General features: G+C 39.5%; 1 protein-coding gene across 6 annotated transcripts in view; it reads left to right on the top strand.

Annotated features, from left to right (window-relative positions):
* Positions 1–12,669, top strand: part of LOC134624919 (sodium/potassium/calcium exchanger 2-like) — a 45,930-nt gene extending 33,261 nt beyond the window's left edge. For all 6 annotated transcript variants that reach the window (XM_063470109.1, XM_063470108.1, XM_063470110.1 and 3 more), the window contains 6 exons: positions 1,459–1,557; positions 4,535–4,617; positions 10,841–10,975; positions 11,065–11,154; positions 11,461–11,627; positions 12,120–12,669. In XM_063470109.1, coding sequence (XP_063326179.1) covers positions 1,459–1,557; positions 4,535–4,617; positions 10,841–10,975; positions 11,065–11,154; positions 11,461–11,627; positions 12,120–12,369 — 824 coding nt within the window. In that variant the 3' untranslated portion in view covers positions 12,370–12,669. The remainder of the gene's footprint in view (positions 1–1,458; positions 1,558–4,534; positions 4,618–10,840; positions 10,976–11,064; positions 11,155–11,460; positions 11,628–12,119) is intronic.
* Positions 12,670–19,622: the final 6,953 nt, after the last annotated feature.

Raw genomic sequence — 19,622 nt, 5'->3', positions numbered from 1 at the left:
TGTGATTCTGTCTTGTGAAAGTCGGCAGTGTATGTGTGTGTATTTGTGTGCATGTGTGTTGAGAAAAAAAAAGGGCAGGGAGGGGCTGAGCGTTGCCAAACAACAAAAAGACAAAGTGAGAGAAAGATGGTGTTTGCCAAAGACGAATGAGTGAGAAAATCTGAGGTGATAGAGAAATGTAGAGTGAGACAGAGGAGGCATGAAGGCGGCCGACAGTGACTTGGGGTGGTTAATGATTTTGCCAGAAGGTCACAGACAGCGTTCACATGGCTGGGCGGAGTATTCGTATTGACGCATCACTGTGTCAAGCACTGACGAATCAGCCATGCATTTGTAAAATGAAACAGAAAAAATCTTTTGCATTGATTGCAGCCGGGTGATTTGGATGAGGCAGGAGAAATGGCAAAGATTGACACGCACAGTTAAATTAAGCACGGATGCATGACAGCACAACGATTAATGATGCGCAGGAGGGCTCGCACAGAAAGTACGTGCTGCATAGGATAAAATCTCTTATATTACAGGCTGGTTTAAAAAAAATACTGAGAGCAGCTACTACTGCTGAACTCTGACCTGGAATCTGCACAACTTGGTGCTGGAATCGTATTTCTCCTTGTTTCTAGGCTATATTTGTGGGCTTTTGGGGGGATTTCAGGCTGTAGGGATTTTATCAAAACTCTAGTGCTCCTCAAGCCAGCAGCCAGTTATTGCTAGTGATTAAAATTGCTATGGATGAGCCATTATTTACAATATCAAGAATGCACACAAATTATATGAGCCACAAGGTCAAGGTTTCAATCCAGTCCACTGCATCACATCATTACAAAATGGTTTCACGGAATCAATTAATGTTATCTACAAACTAATACGTACCAGCAGTTTTAGAAACATCTGTTCAAATTCTCTATATTTATAGTTATGATAATTTTTTTGCCTTGGAGTAAGAGATGGGCTGTGATAATGATCAAATTAGTTGCTTCCTGGATTAAAAATTTGAACACAGCCTCTCGAATCTTTAAATTTGTGATTTGTGAAATGCCGTCCCGAACTTTTGTTTGCTTTTAAGTTCCCTGCTAGCCTCTGGCATCTCTTGTGACTTTTTGATCTGAAATGAGAACTGAACAAGACCAGGATTTAATCTGAGCTCCAGAAGGCAGATCTTTTCACAAGAGATTCTCTCTGCTTCGCCTCCGCCAAGGACCAGGACATTGCAGGATCATCAGTATATGATATGCTATGTCATATTGACTATGTGTTGTTGCAACTGCAGTTTTGTGTAAAGCCGCCTCCCTGTTTGTTCTGTGCTTTTGAAACGCGACCCATCTGGGGTCGAAGGTGACAACGAAGGAGCGCTGACTGGGACGAGGCCGAAAGGCTTTGTGGATGCTACGGTACGCAGCGCTTCGGTCCGAATTTGACCAGTGTTGTGTTTTTTTTCTTTTCGTTTCCTCTTTGCAGGTAAATTTCGAGAGAAGGCGTCTATTCTGCACAAGATTGCTAAAAAGAAATGCCAAGTGGAGGATAGTGAAAAGGCCAATGGAGTAGCGAGTCGTTCAGGTAAATAAAACTTTAATATCCTTTAGATCTTATTGCAGTAGTATGAAATTATAGGAAATACCTTTGTTTATTTTCTTGCTCAAAATTGTCCGTACAATAAAAAAATGTCAGTCTTTATGTTACACATACACACCTACATTGGCTGAGTGGTGTCGGTCTGATATTTCCCAAAATGTCTCTTTTCTTTGGAAGACCTTTCCTTTCCAAGGAAGACCTTGGAAGACCATTTCCAAAGGTTCCCATGAATCAGGATCTTAACTCTTACCGCAATGAACTAGTATTGTGTCTACACATAAGACAAACAAACAATTTTACATTGTGTCTTTAGATACTTTTTTACTAACAACCTGTCATAAAAACACATGATTTATTCCCCTTTTCTCTAACAGAATCTACTAAAATGCCAAAGATAACACAGTTTTACAGCAATAAAATTGTATTTTTGCACCATCAAGGTGAATTGCAAAGAGCTGTTAGCTTAAACTTGACATATATGAACATGGTGGAAAGCGTGTCCTTTAAAAGAATTTGAGAAACCTGGGCAGATGGAGGACAAACGAAGTGAAAGGCCTACAAATACCATCAGCCGCAGATCAACAGTATTTGAAAGTCATGTCTTAAAGAAATGGGAAAAATCAATTGATCTGTCTACTGTTCACTGAAGCCTTATCAGAAATGGCGTAAGTGGAAGGGTGGCTGTCAAAAAGCCAAACTTAAGGAAGGGAAATGATGAGAAAAGGCTGAGATAAGCAAAACTACTCAAGAACTGGACTCAACATCTGTGGCAACAGGTCAGGATTTCAAGAGAAAGCTACGACAGGGAGTGTAACGGCTATCTGTAAAACATGGTGGAGGCTCTGCCATGGTTTGGAATTCCATTTCAGTCAGTGGTGTTGGGGATCTTGTCAAAATTTATGGTATTTTTTGTACAAAAAAGAATATTAATCCACCATGAAATTTTATGTGGAAAGATTATTCAGAATGACTTTGATCCCAAACATGCTGTCAGTGCAGTAAAGGCATGCCTTGATAGAAAAACATAGCGATGAATAGGTCTGCACTGTCCATTCTGACCGCTGCTCAGCTTTGGCCTCTCACGACCTTCAAGGAGAAGCGGGTATCGCTAGAATAACTGAGCTCATGTGTGTTAGTTATTAGATTCCCTACTGAAACGATCATCTGTTGTTAAACAAACACGACATGATCAAGAGCAGCCAAATTGATCGCAAGTGTTGTCTTCAAGCAGTATTTAATCAATCACAGTCACTGTCAAGAGTAATTTATGTGTTTTTCACTTCAAAGAGCGCTGGACCAAAGAACAAACAGGAGGCCAGAGGAAACACTTTCATGGCCACAATGGAGGCAAAGCAGGAGAATCAAAGCGAGACATAGCTGTTGATCAACAAGGCAAAATTATGCTAACCGCACCACATTAACATATTACCCTCTTGATCAAAGTGCTCGACTGGTGGTCACCACAGCTAACTTCACTTTTTAGGTTGTTGCAAAAGAATATTTACTGTGATTCAGTCCAGGTATCCCATTTTTATTTGTAATATTGCTACATCTGAGCGAGCAAGGTAGGGAGGGAGGTCATGTGGTGGACCAAAGTAGTACCGAGGCACATTATCTGTCTGAGAATCTGCTAATTGTGTCACAACCATACTTGGATTAAAGCAATTTCCACAGCAATTATAGTTTAATCATCTGATTACATGGCTTTCGGCTCTTTGTATTTTAATAAGGGTAAGTTAAGTAAGTCGGGCCTCAATTGAAATGGATTTAAAGCAGCCACTAGCATTTGATAAGGTGAGATAGTATTAGCCTCAGACATGCACATGTATGTTCACACACATGGGGGTGCCTTGATATACTTTTTGCCATTATTTCTGTTGTTACAACATTTTTTTTAATAAATATATGGCATTTATGTCTAACTTTCCAGCAGTTCCATAAATGTGTTTTGCTTCTGACTACAAAACAGAAATCTGAAAGAAGCAAATAAGGGTTGAAACAGATGTTGGTACTGAAATGCTAAGTCGGTTACTTGATTGAAATAAAGGTTAGTTATTTGGCAAAAAGACGACCTGGAATAAAAAGGTGTTATCAAAAGTTCAACAACTTTTTGGCCATAAAAAGCAGAAACGACTGCTGTCCCCTTCATGGTCATCTTCTTGCAGCTCTGCACTAGTACATGGAACTTCCCTGGAGGATGCATTCACACCGCTTGCACATGAGCATTTGCAATTTCACTGCTTGCATGAAGAGCAAATATCACCTTTGGTGTTACAGCGTTCTAAATTTCAATATGAGAAACTGTGGATATGAAGACCGAGTCTGTAGCTAAGACTGAGACACCCGGTAACAGTCTTCCATCGAAAATGTTGCAGTCTTCATGTCAAGTGGTGGCAGATCAGGTCATGAAGTTCAGGTGATACAGAAGCATACGTGCACGTTGGGAATAGTGCTTCTAGAGAGCAATCTAAACAGAGCAGGAACATTAGGTGTGTCTTTGAAGGAGTTTCAGTCAAATTAAAATCTGGAAAAACAGGTTTTTGTTTTTTTTACAGGTGCAGTTTTAGAACATTTTGATCACACCTCATAATTTACTTAACTAAACAACAGTTTTCTGTTTAATCAGGCCTTCTGCTGACATTTTCTGTTGTTCTTTATGCGTTTCATTTGTTTTTGTTCTATTTTAACAGGGTTCTCTATGATATTATAATTGTGTTGTAGTTGTTTTACAGCACTTTGCAACTTTTATGTCTGAGAAAAAGGGCTGTATAAATAACTTTTGCTTTTTTTTTTATCACAATGTGAGGATTCCCTAATAATTAAAAAATGAGCTGAATCATTTTACCTGGATAGAATTGCTATGCAGAAATGATTTGTCCACTTTTCTTCAGACTATAAAAACTAACACTCTGTCTTTCAGATTTGTCAAATACTAATTCATTATTTTTCAAACTTCCTGCAGATAAGAACCTTCCTAACAGCTCCAGTGTGGAAGTGGAGGTGACCCCACCTATGAATGGAACAGCAGGGCAAGAGGGGGAGACGGTAAGAAATGAAAAGGCACTCACAAATCGCAGTATGTGGAAAATCTATTTATACCAATTCGTCGCCTGTCCACCTAACTGGGTGAGAAGGCAACGAAACTGTGAGACGTACATCAAAGTAAGAGAGGCATTTATGAATATTTTATGCCTCTCATCTGTGTCTGTGTTCCACCTTGAGTGTGATTGATGCAAAGGTTGCACCAACTATGGCACAGGTCACTACTGCTGATAATTTCCCAGCATGCACTCGGGCGAGTTCCTCCATCTTCAGCCAGACCTGCCAAAGACCCGCCTCCTCCCACTGAGTTCTGTAATCACACTCCTCACTCACCTGCTGCTCCCCGCCGCTGGATGCTCGAAACAAACACACTCGCACACGTACGTCAACACAAACACACACTCGGTCTTTGACGTGTGGCCAGGCTCAGCGAGCCTCATAATGGCACCTGAACCAGAATCGCTGGCATTAACGACGACGGCGGGATGCAGCAACCCGCCAAGCCAGCAGACGGTCCTGGGGCAAACGGGCAGCCAATCAAAATGTGTACACTAGGAGGAGAACAGACAGAGGAGGCGAGGGTGTCGGTCATCCTGCTGGATTTTCAACTTTTAAATTGCTATCAACAAGAGTAATCCCAAAAGCCTGCTAATGTTCCAACTAATGTTCAGCCAGTTTCATCTGGGTGAACAATAGTGGAAAAAAGTAAAAGGAAAACATAACAGGCACTGTGTGCTAATATATTTAACTCTAAGCTTGATGGAAATCACACAGCTTGTAAGTCTCTTTGGGCAGACGACTTACTACAAGGAGACATTCAACTGATGTTGCTTGTGGTCTTTAATTACTTTAATGTGTTTCCTCCAAGTGGAGGACATGCATTAGCCAAAGTGCTTTGGCTGTAATAATCAGTGTTTTGGCTAATCACTCTTCATAAATATATATACAATTGGGGAAAAAAGGGAAAAATGGGAACGATTTTATTGATATTCTCACAAACGTCACGTGAACAAATCCAGCTCCAGCTATCCTTTATTATCCTTTACAATTAATGCAGGATATGGAGAGAGTTTTTATTCTGTTAACAATTATGCAGGCTCAGACTGCTCTTTCTTTCAGAAGCATTTTTTCTTGATTCAAGCTTCCAGTCTTTTATCCAATTTATCTCATATCATTGTAAAAGTCTTTCATATAGAAGAAAATTGCATGTATAAGCATAATGAAATTACAGTTTTACTAACATCGTGCTGTGTGTAAAATTTAAAGACAAGGTAGATGAATATGAAACATAAAACACTGACACGTGAAAAGTTTAAATCTAAGAAGTAACATGTTTTTTTTCCTTTTTAAATTCTGGACTTACATTATTAAAAGTAGAACAGAAGTGTTGGTGCATCAGCAGTAGTATTGTATTTGAGAGAGTGTATAGTTTAATTTAGGTTATTTAGTATGAAATGTGCATAAGGTTCATTATATAAATATATGTATATATCTTATATATTGTATAAAGTGTAATATGTGAACCAGCTTTGCATACAGTGGTGTCCACAATACTATGAAGTCCTACTTGATTAAAAGCACAAATAATACTGTACAAAGCTAATACTGGAAAAGTTGGAATGTTGTGTAAAATGTAAATAAAACATAATGTAATAATTTACCAAGCTCAGAGATCAACATTTTATTCACAATAGGACATATAAAACATATCAAATGTTTAACACATTTTACAGTTTAATGAAAAATATTATCTCATTTTGAATTTGATGGAGCAAAAAACTGGAAAAGTGAGCGTTACCACAGCTGAAGAAACATTTTTAAATTGATTAGTTTAAATACAGTGGAACCCCGACTTACAAAATTAATTCGTTAATTTCGTAAGTCGAACATTTTCGTAATTCGAAGCACCCATCACCTCTTTTGAGTCAACGATAGGCTATAGGCTAATTGCTAACTGCAACAACAATATGTTGTTCAAGTGGAACAGCGAAGCGCAAGTATGAAAGCCAAGGGGGTTGTCACATGATTTGGAAGGCATTGTGGGCATTGTAGGCATTCTGGGCTCAGCCAATCAGAGCCAGCGGATTTCGTTACGCGGGCATTTTGCCGTAACACGGGCAGAAATATTGCCGTTAAGTGCCTTCGTAACTTGAATTTTTCGTTAAATGGGGTATTCGTAAGTCGGGGTTCCACTGTACTAATACTAAATTAAAACGAAACTAATACATGAAACTATTTAGTTTAAATGGCAACGGCTCAGAAACACGATTGGGTATAAAAAGAGCATCTTACAGAGCATCTCATGGGTTTGGATTCTCAGGAAACACATTAAAAACAGGCATGATTCTGATATTGAAATCAGTGCATGGACTCAGGAAAGCGTGTCCAGAAGTCCAGCAGCTGGTCTCCTCAGTTTCCAGACATCTACGAACTGCTGTCAAAAAAAGAATATTTGATATAAATTCTATGTTCTGATTTTCTACATTATGATAACTTTTCTATATTTGATATCTTGTCTATGGGTTTATGAGATTTGCAGCTCATTACATTCTGTGTTTTAGTTATTTGACTCAAGATCCTGACATTTTCCTCTCCTAAACACAGACATCATAACCTGATATGATGCTAAAAAAAATGATATTCTTGTGATTAATGTTTGGCAGGAAGCAGAACAGCAGGTAGATGGAGTTTAAAAACACCTTTTTTTTTCCAGGTGATGATTCACAAACTTTGAAAGACCTGGATGCTTATTGCCATTCTTGATTCCTACATGCTGTTATTTTTAGATCCTGCACAGTGCACCTGCCTGTGTCAGCCAGGAAGTAGCTGGAAACAGCTCACACCTTCATATTGCCGCCAGAGGCCCCATCACGCTAATTGTTCAATTCCTCCTGGATGTCTTGGCAACCAAGACTGGGGAATAAGGAGATAGTTAAGGTCAAATTAAAATTTGCAGCAGAGTTTTGCACGACTTACTGTCTAAACCCTTGAGAAGCAAGCCAAGAAAAGTAGTCATGTGCTGTAATTTTTCTCTGAGCAGCAGATTTTTCATTTTAAAATCTGCATCTGGTTCTAATTTTGATGATGACATTAAAACTATGTCTCACTCAATTGTCTATCTGCAACAACATATTCTAGATTTCTCTGCTTTCAGTAGCATACATTTTGAATATTTATAAAGGTCCTGTAATCAATTCTTTAAATAACATTCGGGAAAACTAAAGAAAGTCATAACCACGGGATCTCATGACTCATCCTACCTCTTCTATCACAACTAAAGCGATGTGAAAAAAAACCCATTGTGTTCAGGGGTTCCTGGGTGGAAGTATCATTCAGTTTGAAGATTTGCTTGCTTTTTCTTTTCCTAAATAGGATGAGAATTTTATATCCAGATGGAGCCTGTGTGTGTGCGTGTGGGGGACAAAAAAAATATTCATGCCATTGCAGCTGTTAGGGCGTCTATGAAGATGAATGTTTCATGTGAAGAATGAGACACTGCTGTCAGACAGGCAAATAGTGAATGGAAATGGGTGAAGTTTCAAATCACAGTGTGTGTTTGAGGCTTTCTTTGTGAATTACACATAGCATCTTAGTTTTAAACAGATGGCTGCATTTTGTCAATTCCTGGATACTAAAAGTTGAATCAAGAAAATAATGCAAGAGGAACACTCTGAACCAAAAACCCCAAATCAAAACAACAAATTTAGACGTTTCACCACAGATCAGCTGATTTCAACATCGACCCACACCCACAGCGAAGCTGATATCCACGTAAACACCCCAATAACCTATATGGCGTGCAGTTTAGGCTGCTTTAGCCTGCCTGCAGCTGCAGTTGCAAGCTGCTTTGCAACCCGTCTTCACCCCAGCTACTCTTTTTAATACTGTGTGTGATTTGATGGATGTCATATCTGTTGGCAGCAATCCCTGCTCTGGCTTTCTGTGCATGCACATAGAAAGCCTAGAGAGGTGTACTCCCAGAATTCACTGCTGATGAAAATAACAATAATCTGTCGACTCTGTGGCTGAGATATTATTTTACTTGAAGACCAAATTCCTCTGTTTTTTTTTTTTTTTCCATTATTGTACTTGCATTATTTATTAACTGGAGATGCCTCATGGAGGCGAACCTGTCAGATCAGCAGTGTTTTCCTTCTTCTGGTTAAACTAATGCAAACGCACCATTTGCATTTGCAGCCTTGCTGCAGCTGTTCTGCACTTTTTCGACCATTTCAACTATTGTAGCTTTGTTGCCTCACACCGGGTACCAGAGCAAATGCTTCCCTCCAGGAAGAAAGAAAAAAAAAAGAAAATGTCACGCCTCCCCTCGCAGCTCTGTGGTGTCTGATAAAAGTCAGTGCCTTTAAGCACAGAGTTGGCAGTGTTACCAACTGAGCCACCACAGGGCAGGAAAGGCCCCCAAGGGGCTGGCATTTAGGAACCAAGTTAGACCAGGGAGCACCAGCTCAATGGGGTACTTTAGCATAGAAAGCAACTAAAGCAAATCATAAATAGTCAAATGCTGGATTCATGGTGAGCAGTGTCATCCAGAAACAGTAGTCTGCATGCAGTCAACATGCCCATGAAAGAGCTGCAGAGCAAAACCGTGTGGAGTGGACTGTCAATATTGTGATTGAACATAAGAAGAAGCTTTTGCTGCGTTTTTGGATTCTGCAGTGAGCCAAAATAACAATTTTTGCACCTTTTAAAAGCAGTGGATTTGGTCCAGAATTGATCTTTGCAAAGCTTCGGGTGTTTTTGTTTTTGTTTTGCTTTTTAGAGCTTTTAAAAGACAACAATGCAGCCATCTGGATATGGAGAGGAGGAGAAATCAGAATGCTGAACATAAGTGATGCAAGCCCTTTTGTTTGGCAGCTCTGATTACCAAGGTTACCAGGCAATACTCAACAGCAGTCGCTGTCACAGCAGGATAAGCTCCATATGATTCATGATTCGTGCAGCAACCATCTTTAAAGATTTCTGCTTCACTGTGGCCTTGTTTAGCTGATCTGATTGAATTTGTTAAGGCCTGAAATGATTTCCTCGAGAAAATTACTATCCAGCATATCACATCTGTTATCAGCATCTGTTTTACTTTATGTTTTTCTGCCCAGTGTATCTTCTGCACCCCTTCACTTCATGTTTTCATACCTATTTATTCTCAAAAGGGCAGGGGATAAATTTTAGATCACTCACATGTTCTAGTCTGGCCTGCGTGCATGGACTTGTTCTCTGCAAGTCCCCTTGGCTCCTTATCATCTTCTATAATTAGTTGCTAAGGGACCTCGGGTTCTTTCCGAATAGAAAAAGCTTAGTTGTTGTACTATTTAACTATTACCTGGATGTTTAAGTGACAGCCTGTAAGAAGGTAGATAAAATGATGATTTAGTCATCTTTCCTGGAATCTGATTTCATGCGAATCGCAGGGTGCCGTCAACCTTTGTCTCACTTGGCATTCCAGCAGCACGTCCAGTCAGACCCTAAGGATCTGCTGATGCAGCCAGCATCACCAGTCAGCAGTGATGAGCCCCCGATGACTGCTGAGACTCAGCCCTTCAGGCTCAGTGGAGTCTCAGAAATCACAGCCACCTCTCTCTTAAAGTAGACCTGTTATGTGTTTTTTAAATTTATGTCATACTCTTACAATTGCAATGGCTAAAGTTTCAAATAATGAGACCAAGTGCCCACTCTTCAGACTGTTTTCTACTTTATATTTTGAATCAAATCTCTGAGTGTTGCTCTGTATCAAACGAAGCAGGTTTATGAGGGGCAGCCAATCAGAAGAAAAAGAAAGTGGGCTTTCCGGGAGATCACACTGCTTGTTTCAGACAGAGGATGATCCGAGGTGGTTGCAACATGGTCCAGTATAAGACATATTCATTTTCAGCTATGAATCATGCAAAACTACCCTGGTAAATTCCCAAAATGAAAAGAGAGACATGGAAATGAGCAGAATGGGTCCCCTTTAAAGTCATGGTAGCACACATCCAGTTCCTGCAATTAATCTCTGCTGACTTCTGAATTCCTTCATAATAGTTGTGTTGTCAAACTGATCCCTGCCTCTGTGGGTAGTGAGTATATGAAGCTAAAAGGGACACTTCCAATGTTTTTTTTTCAGTTATTCCCTCTTGTTCACCTGATATTGTTTTCAAAATGATAAATTCCAAAATGTAGGCAAAATCACATGTTTTTGACCAGTATCTCCTTCCCTTTTTCCTGCTCTCAGGCTGAGGATGAAGAAGAAGAGGACCAGCCTCTGAGCCTGTCCTGGCCTGAATCTAGCCGCAAGCGCTTCACCTACCTCCTGATCATGCCTATTGTCCTTCCCCTGTGGCTAACGCTGCCTGACGTCAGGAAAACGGTATGCGACTAAATTCTCCTGAACAAGAATGCCGTGTGCGTGTGTCTATGTGTAAGTGTGCTGCTCAATCCTTCTTTTTTATCTTCCAGTCATCAAAGAAGTTCTTCCCCATTACATTCCTGGGTGCCATCTGCTGGATTGCAGGATTCTCCTACCTAATGGTGTGGTGGGCCCATCAGGTACACAAGACTCTGTAAAAAGAACTGGTGTTGTGTGATCATAACAGCAGCCCAAAAGCCTAATGATATAAGAATAATCCTTGCAAAATATATTTCCCTTCATTTCTCGTTCTTGACATTTATAATAACCCTCCATTCCCATCCACTCACGCATAATTACAGCTGTCTTGTTTAAAACAAAGATTGTCAGAGATACTTTTATCACCTCCTTCAGCTTCTAAGCACAAGGAAATTAAAAATAGCTAGAACAAAGATTTGTTTTTATTTACCCTAAAGCTTAGCTTTCTTTTTTTTTCTTTTTTGCAGGTTGGAGAGACCATTGGGATTACAGAAGAGATTATGGGACTGACTATATTAGCAGCTGGAACCTCTATCCCTGACCTCATCACCAGTGTTATTGTGGCACGCAAGGGGCTGGGTGATATGGCTGTATCCAGCTCTGTAGGCTCCAACATCTTTGACATTACTGTTGGGTATGTTATCCAAGCATGATCTGGGTATGGAGCCGTATGTGATGTTTAGGAGAAGCACAGAGAAAGCAGTACTTTTTGCTCTGACGATGACTAGGGTCCTCTCAAAGCCTTGAATTACTGTAGCATCATAAGTAAACTATTACTGGCTCTATGGGCCGGAGTAAGATGGCTTTCAGGCTGTAATGGCATTTTTGCAGCGCAATTTTGATTTCCAAAGTCTTTACACAAGATTAGGTTCGGTTTCGTGGCTAAACCTGTATCATTTCTTCTAATAGCAACAAGATAGTAAAGCAAATGTACCGCGTTAGATGTGGCAACCACGTGCATATTTGTTAAGCAGCTTTGACTAAAAAAAGACTAAATTATAAACAGGCATATATCATTTAAAGGGTCAGTTTATCCAGGACATAGACGTGCATCTTCATGCTGTTATCGGCTCTCAGCAGCTCACGTGGTCAGCCTTTAACATATCGTGTGCTTGTGTACTTGCAGACTGCCGCTCCCCTGGCTCCTGTGGTCCCTATTCAAAGGCTTGAGACCGGTGCAAGTCAGCTCCAACGGCCTCTTCTGTGCAATCGTGCTCCTCTTCCTCATGCTCCTCTTCGTCATCATCTCCATCGCCGCCTGCAAGTGGCGCATGAGCAAGCTGCTCGGCTTCATCATGTTCATGTTGTACTTCGTCTTCCTGGTGGTCAGTGTCATGCTAGAGAACAAAGTCATTAGCTGCCCGGTGACTATTTAAGGACCTTTCAGGGACCTACATCCCCTCCGTCACCCTCACCACCGTAACCATCCTATTTGTCTGCTGTCTGTCTCACCTGACCCTTTGCGATCCTTTACACCAGGAACAAAAGAAAAAAAAAGAAGAACTGTACAAGAGATGAATGAAAACTGTGGGATCTCCCTTTATTTTCAGTGAGCAGGTGGTGGTGGGGAGCGCTTAAACCATTAAGGGACAAGACTACGGCTTGACTGGTTTAACATAGGCTTAACAAGAGTGGATTTTAAATATGTTGTTATTTTCACTGGCAGGTGAGGAGGGTAGAGGGTTTGGGTGGGTGGGTTATGGGTTTATGCCAAATATAGAAGTATTATGCATGCCATTAGTTTCACTAGACGAGAAATGAAGGTAGGTTGAGAAGAATGACCTCCTGTGAAGTTCAGGGGGAGAAACAAACAAACATGAGATGCACTGTTTAAAACTCTTAACAACAAATATGGCTGAGCTCAAATTTGCGATCACATTTGAAAGCACATACTGGTTGAACTGACTGAGACGTCGTGAGTGAATTGTGATGTGGATGAACTAATGAATGAGAGAAACGGCGCAGCGTACGGATGAATGTGTTCTTCGAAACATGTTGTTTAATGGTCGATGGGGACGACTCTCTTTTGAGCTTCGCGCCTGAGCAGCAAGGAACGCGGCGAAGGACAGATGAACTTCTATTTTCTTATTTCTTTCTTGCAAACCTGTCTGTGCTCAGTCAGAGTTGAAGCTTCTCCTCGCCCCCTGTCAGGATGTCATTTTTCACCACTGAATGTTTCCGCAGAGGAGTCCTTTTTTCTTTTAAATGATTTTTTTATTCATTTTCACTAAATATTAGAAGTAGCATTAGATAAACTGTAGCATGACAATCTGCTCCTTTTTTTCTTCACCCATTGAGCAAACATTACGATTGTACAGAAATTTCCATTTCACATGCACTGATGGACAAAGGCAAGAACAAACAAAAGAAAAGCCTAAATGAAGTTTAGCCTCTTGAGATATATGCTAGCCTTCAATATCTTGTACTGGTTAGAGGGGTGAAAACAAAAGCATGAATACATAGGCTCATTAAAGATCCATAAACAAAGTCAATGTCAAGATAGTACATTTGAAAATAACTTTACTGTGTTAAAGCGTCATGATTGATTTAGATTAGTCAGTGTGTAGTGCTTTGTTCACAGTAGAACTGGGCTCAAATCACCGGCTAGTTAAGCTCCTGGGGTAGAAGTTTCAAGGAGTCAACTGCATGTAGGGAAAAAAAGGAAACAAAAAAAAAAAAGCCACTGGGAGGTGAATTATACCAATCAACATTTAAGAAGTTGTATACCGAAATGTATACTTTCCAGACATGCTTCATAACTTCTTAATGCAAACGAGTGCTCAGTCTCTATGTAGAAAATGTCAACATTGTACGGTCGACGATATCTATCAAACTTGTGCAATTTCTTTTCTAATCAAAGGTGCTTTTGTGTGCATGTGTGCAATCTGCATTTAAAGTCACGACACGATGACGATTCATAGAGGTCATACTACCCGTGTTTTGCAACTAACTGCAAAAAAATATATATAAATATGTACCCCAATCTGTGTTTTATACTGGGAAAATAAATCATAATCACGAACTCTCTTTAAGCATAGAATGTGGAAATCATCGACTCAACAGCAATATAGCGTGTGTCGTGTTGAAAGACACCCCTCCATCATGCGTCAGTGCCCTGCCCTCCCTCGCTGTCCTGTCCAGAAATAAAAAACATACAAAAAAAAAAAAAAGCCCCACTTCATAAAGTGGGTGACCATTTCTCCTAAAATGAACCCCTTCCTGTTAGAGCTGGCCAGGAACACCTGCTTTACCTCAACACAGCCTCTGTACAGCAGCTTAGTAGGAGTTAACTGTAAAATAGTAGTAAATAGATTCTCTGAATGTGTGCGGGGAAATGCATGCGAGGTGTTTGGGCTGGTTACCCACTGACTGTACAGCGGAGCTTAGAATAGACGTTCACTTTTATGCACCCATTCAGAGAAGAACACTAGGAACTCATTGGTTTTACTTTGTAAATAACAAACGTGTTTGATTTTTTTAATAGGTATTTATTTCTTTGCAATAGTGGATGGAAAAAAACTGGCGTCCCTTTATTATCATGATATTACAGAAACAACATAAGAATTCATTTTAAGGCTAAACATCAGATTAAAAATGTGTCTCTTCAGTTCAGAAAACGAGGGCTTTAAAAACCACATTGCCTCCTCTGATTCAACAAATGTAGACGTGAGCGATGTTGCCATTTAAAGTTACAGATGCACAGGGCAAACAAAACTCTAATGCCCGTTCAGACCGTGCTCACGATAAACTGTTGTGCTTGGCGCGTTCTCACATGTTAGATTTCTTTGAGCATTTCTAGCAGCCGCATTCAAACAGTCGGTTTATGGCCTCTGCGATGACTCATGTACTTTCTGAAATTATCCTGCGCACATTCGCCATTAAAACCCTTTCCTCGGAGCTCCCACACACTCGGGTTAATGTGATCACACCTCAAGTTTCTTCAACCACCTTTTCTTTAAAAGAATAGTTTGACATTGTGGGAGATTTAGCTTCTTGCGGAGAGTTAGATGAGAAGACGGCCAGAGCAGGTAAAAAAAATTTTAAAAATCCAACACTTTGCTAATAACTGTGATTGCTGAAAGATTTATATATAGGCCTCACCCATTTGTGTTATTGAAATGTGACTCTATTCTACAAATTCCACTGTGTATTCGAGTGTTTGGACAACCTTGAATAGAGATATCATGTCATCATATCCTTTTTTTCTGGTAATTAGGTATCAAAGGTTTGTGGGTGTGAGCAAATTAGCTCAAACTGCTACAACTCGTTGTCTAGCTTGACCTAATTCAGCTCAGGCTGAATAAGAAAAACAGAAAGCGTGACAAGAAAATTACTTCATCCTAATTACTTTTATTGCTTATGAATAGAAACACAGTTTAGACTTTTTAAAAAGGTCAAACTAGCCTGAACCATTCAATAAATTCCAGAAAATTCTGTCTTTTTGATGCTGGAGTGCTTATTGAACCTTCTGAAAATGAAGAAAATAATAAATTAAAATATCAGTTTGCATATATGAGTTTTAATTTGCATGTTTTTTTGCTACATCTGGCATAGTTGTGCAATTTGTAAGTTTTTCAGAGGAATAAAATTCACACTGATGATGTAGAAGTCTCAAAAACTCAAAAAGCTCACGTATCAAATATGATACACCTGGCATTACAGGGCTAGTTTATAAGCAATCAGCTTCTGCGTTTCAAGAGAGCTGCAGCAGCTTTCAGTGAATCACGCTGCAGTTTCTCCAAGTGTTTCGTAACATGTTTTCTCATCTGTTTAATCTCCACAAAAATATGTAAAAAAGCCTAAAATTAAGGAAACTTAGTTACATGTGGCTGTTTCTTCTTGTCTAACTACAAGCAACAAAGCAAACAAGCAAATTTCCTAAAATGTCTCAACTACCCTCAACATGTTTACAGGTAATTTGAGTTTGGTTGGTCATGTGGTACATGTGCATACTCTGGTCATTTCATTGTTCCATTCCTCCAAAGCCCCTCCCATCAAGTCAGCAAATTTCCAAATTTTATATTTATACTTTTTCTTTTTTGACTGAGAGCATGAATGGGGAGAAGAACAAGAAAAAATAAACCAAAAAAAAAGAAGAAAAAAAACATAGAAGCGACTTAGCACATGAGCTTGGAAGTGATTGTGGTTTACCACGGTAAGCGACCATGAAAGTTGACCACTAATGAACATTCTTGCACTGTAAATGTTTTATTTTCTTGGTGTTAATGTAAGATTTATTTAAGTTGTACATATATACAGATACAAATTAACCATATAAACTATATGTGTAAAAGAAATATGTCTCTTTATGTAAAAACACAAAGTATATAATAAAAACAAATAAAGATGCTTCAAATATGCAATAGTGTGTTTGATGACTTTTTTTGTTGTTGTTTTAAAAATAATACTCTTTATTTCTTGCCATTACATCAACTTATCTTAAATTAAAGTCATGTACTTGAATTAAAGTCATGTAACGTTTCAAACTCTGGACTTTTACGGTGCCAATTTTAAAATTGTGAAACTCTTGATAACCAGTTCTGCTGACTCTGGAAAAGCAGTCCTGGCATGCAGGGCTTCTTATGCAAATGCTCCACTTTGCATGAAAAATGGTAAGTCGAGATGCATGCCACTACAAAATAGACTTTCTTGGCAGTGATGCCAGACTGTCTCTATCCATATTTTAAAGACGTAATAGGACTGCTATTAAGCACTCATTGACAATGACACTGTAGTGTAAATACATTGGCATGCAGTCTGAGCTGATTAAAGGTGATTAAAGTTTCTAAGTTTTTCCATTACTACCCACGCCTGGTAATTTGTGGAGTTACAATGTTGTGTTGATTAAAGCACCATATACTTAAATAGCAAAGATAGTGGCAGACCCAAGATGTCGGATGATAAATGATAAATGGACAGGGTCTTATATAGTGCTTTTTTTACTCAAGCACTCAAAGCACTTTATACAACGTGCCTCGCTGACTCATTGACACACATTCCGAAAAGTACTTTTTTTCTGGGCTTTTCTGCTTTTCTATCTGACAATCATACACACTGACACTCCAGTGAACGCATCAGAGAGCATCTCAGGGTTCAATATCTTCCCCAAAGATACTTTGGCAGGTGGAGCGGGTAACCTCAGGGACAGACGTTTAAATAAAAGAGGTTCTCTCTTATCTGAAACACTGATTCTGCTTTTATGGATTTGAGAGTGTGATAAAGAGGTGTAGCCTACTTTTCAAGCATTTTTAAGCACAAATGTATTGTTCAGTACATTCACGTACCAGCATAAAATAGTGTCATTAAGTCACGTATAACTGTGCGTCAGAGTGCACTCCAGGTCTTTAACAAAGTGTTCTGATCCCAGAGACAGACAAGGTAGAAAAAAACTCAAGCAGGAGTCCTCTTTGGGAGTTTTGTGATTTCATCTCCTGATTTCACTTTTATCTTTCTCCATTTACAACTGTGCATGTAGAAAAATCATAATGCTACCCTGTGGCTAGGTTGCCAAGCACCCTGAACAACAGGGGTGTGTCTATTTATTAATTTTTTAAATGGTGCACTTCAGCAGAGATGTGCGAAATCAAGATTTGTATTTGATCATGAAAGAATATTGACATTTTTAAACGTTTTACCTGTGTAAAAGTCATAACCCTACTTTATTAATAGCATTGTGCTCAGCTACACTAACAATTCATATATATATATAAAATGTTAGTGTAGCTGGAGATTATTTTAATTAGGTACATGCTGATGGTTAGCGTTATCTGAAATAATACAACAAAATATATTGTCAACAAACTAATACATAAATAACTTTGACCTCAGTAAAGACAATGAGTGCATGATGCTATCCGTGCTCTCATGCAGTAGTGCCTTCCAATATAAGACTAATAGCAGTCTACTCTGGGGGCCGCCCCACCCCACAACCCTTTCTTTGGACACATCCCTGCAGAAGGAGTATGCTACAAACTGTGAGTGACATCCTCTCACTTTTGCTACAAAGACTGAGTCACATCACCTACATCAAAGTGCACCCGTCTTTAATGCCCTGGGAGTGGCAATGGCCTGTCTATACAGTTTTCTGTACTGCCTTAATGCTTTTTGATGTTCTACTGAACACTTTCTGTAGCTGGTAAAAGGATACACCCCACTGTCTGTCATCCTCCAGATTTATTTGATTTCTCCATTGCATGCTGCAACTTCCACTTCCTCGGGAGGAGCTGAGTAATTAGTTTTAATTTGGAATTAATTTGGCTCTGTATGAATACAATAGACTCTATACTGCTATTATGCTTACATAAGCTGCCCCCACTTTCATCCTCAATGAAACATACATTTTATATTGTTGTTTGAGATCATCAGTAATGATAGAAGTTTTTATTAGTGGCCTTAAGCATAGTCTAATATAAGTAAGGGCACTGATTCTCTTTGCTTCACATTGTGCCTTCTGTGTTTGTCTGGGTAAACTGTGGATACAGGGCGCCCTCTTCTGTTCAAACACTGACACGTCACTGTGACTAAGAGCGAAAGTTACGCAATCATCACTTCGACGTGTTCCACCCACTTAAAATTGTCCTCCAGCTATTAAGATTTCTACCGAATTGCAAAGTGCTTGACTTTCTATAGAAACGTGCCTCAGAGTTTTCCACGAACTTCTATATTTACTTTCTGTGATTTTCCCCAGTTCATTATAACTGGAGAGGGATACAATAAAACTCAAACCTGTTTCTCTGACCTCTATTTTTGTTTCCATTCTCTCTGGTGGATTAAACGAGTGTTGTTGTTATTGCAATCCGTCTTGTAGGAAACATAAAGAATTTCTCAGGTAAAACGGACACCACCCCCTCCTGCACGAAATCTACAAATTTCCCCTTTTAAATATACGCTCAAGTGGTTATTGTGAAAAAAATATGTTACTCATCCATCCATTTATGAACGTGAACATGAAGGCTGGTCTATGTAACTGATTACTTCTGCTACTGAAAAAGAAAAGAAATAAATAAGTTTATTCATAAAGAAATCTACTTTAATGTAGGATTTGCTAAATGTCAATGTTTCATTGTTATTTTTTTAACAGCAGTTTGTTCCTGAATGCCAGTGTGAACCCAAATTGAAAAGGAAGCACAAACCCTGCATAGCCTTGAGACTCACCTGGTTGCATGTTGTAAGACATAAAATCTAGTTCAAGGCACACACACTGGCGAGACGCTGGTTGTAGGTGGGGGGAAAAGAAGGGTAAGAATGTGGGTGAGATGAGAGATAGTAAGAGATTTGGATTACTGAACTTGATAGGACATGCATTGGATTCTATAAGGTGAAGCCAAACTTTGATGAGGGCAAGGCACGGTGAACTGGCTATTGTCTGATGTACTTCCAGGGAGGCAAAGAATTTCCCGGGTGTTTCCTGCTAAATCCACTGGGATAGTTAAACACAGCCCGATTCTCGATAACTTTTCCTGCACATGCACATCAAAGAGTTTTCATTAGAAATCAATTAGATGTGCAGACGAAAGGTCGCTGCTAGTCTACAACACCAAAAACAACCACAGTCTGTGTGAACTTTTTAAACCTACACCTAACAACATCTCTTATCTTTCCTCAGAAGCATGTTTCACTCCCCCAAGTG

The sequence above is a fragment of the Pelmatolapia mariae genome, linkage group LG3_W, assembly GCF_036321145.2.
Source record: "Pelmatolapia mariae isolate MD_Pm_ZW linkage group LG3_W, Pm_UMD_F_2, whole genome shotgun sequence".
Lineage (NCBI taxonomy): Eukaryota > Metazoa > Chordata > Actinopteri > Cichliformes > Cichlidae > Pelmatolapia > Pelmatolapia mariae.
This window is presented reverse-complemented; position numbering and strand designations above follow the sequence as displayed.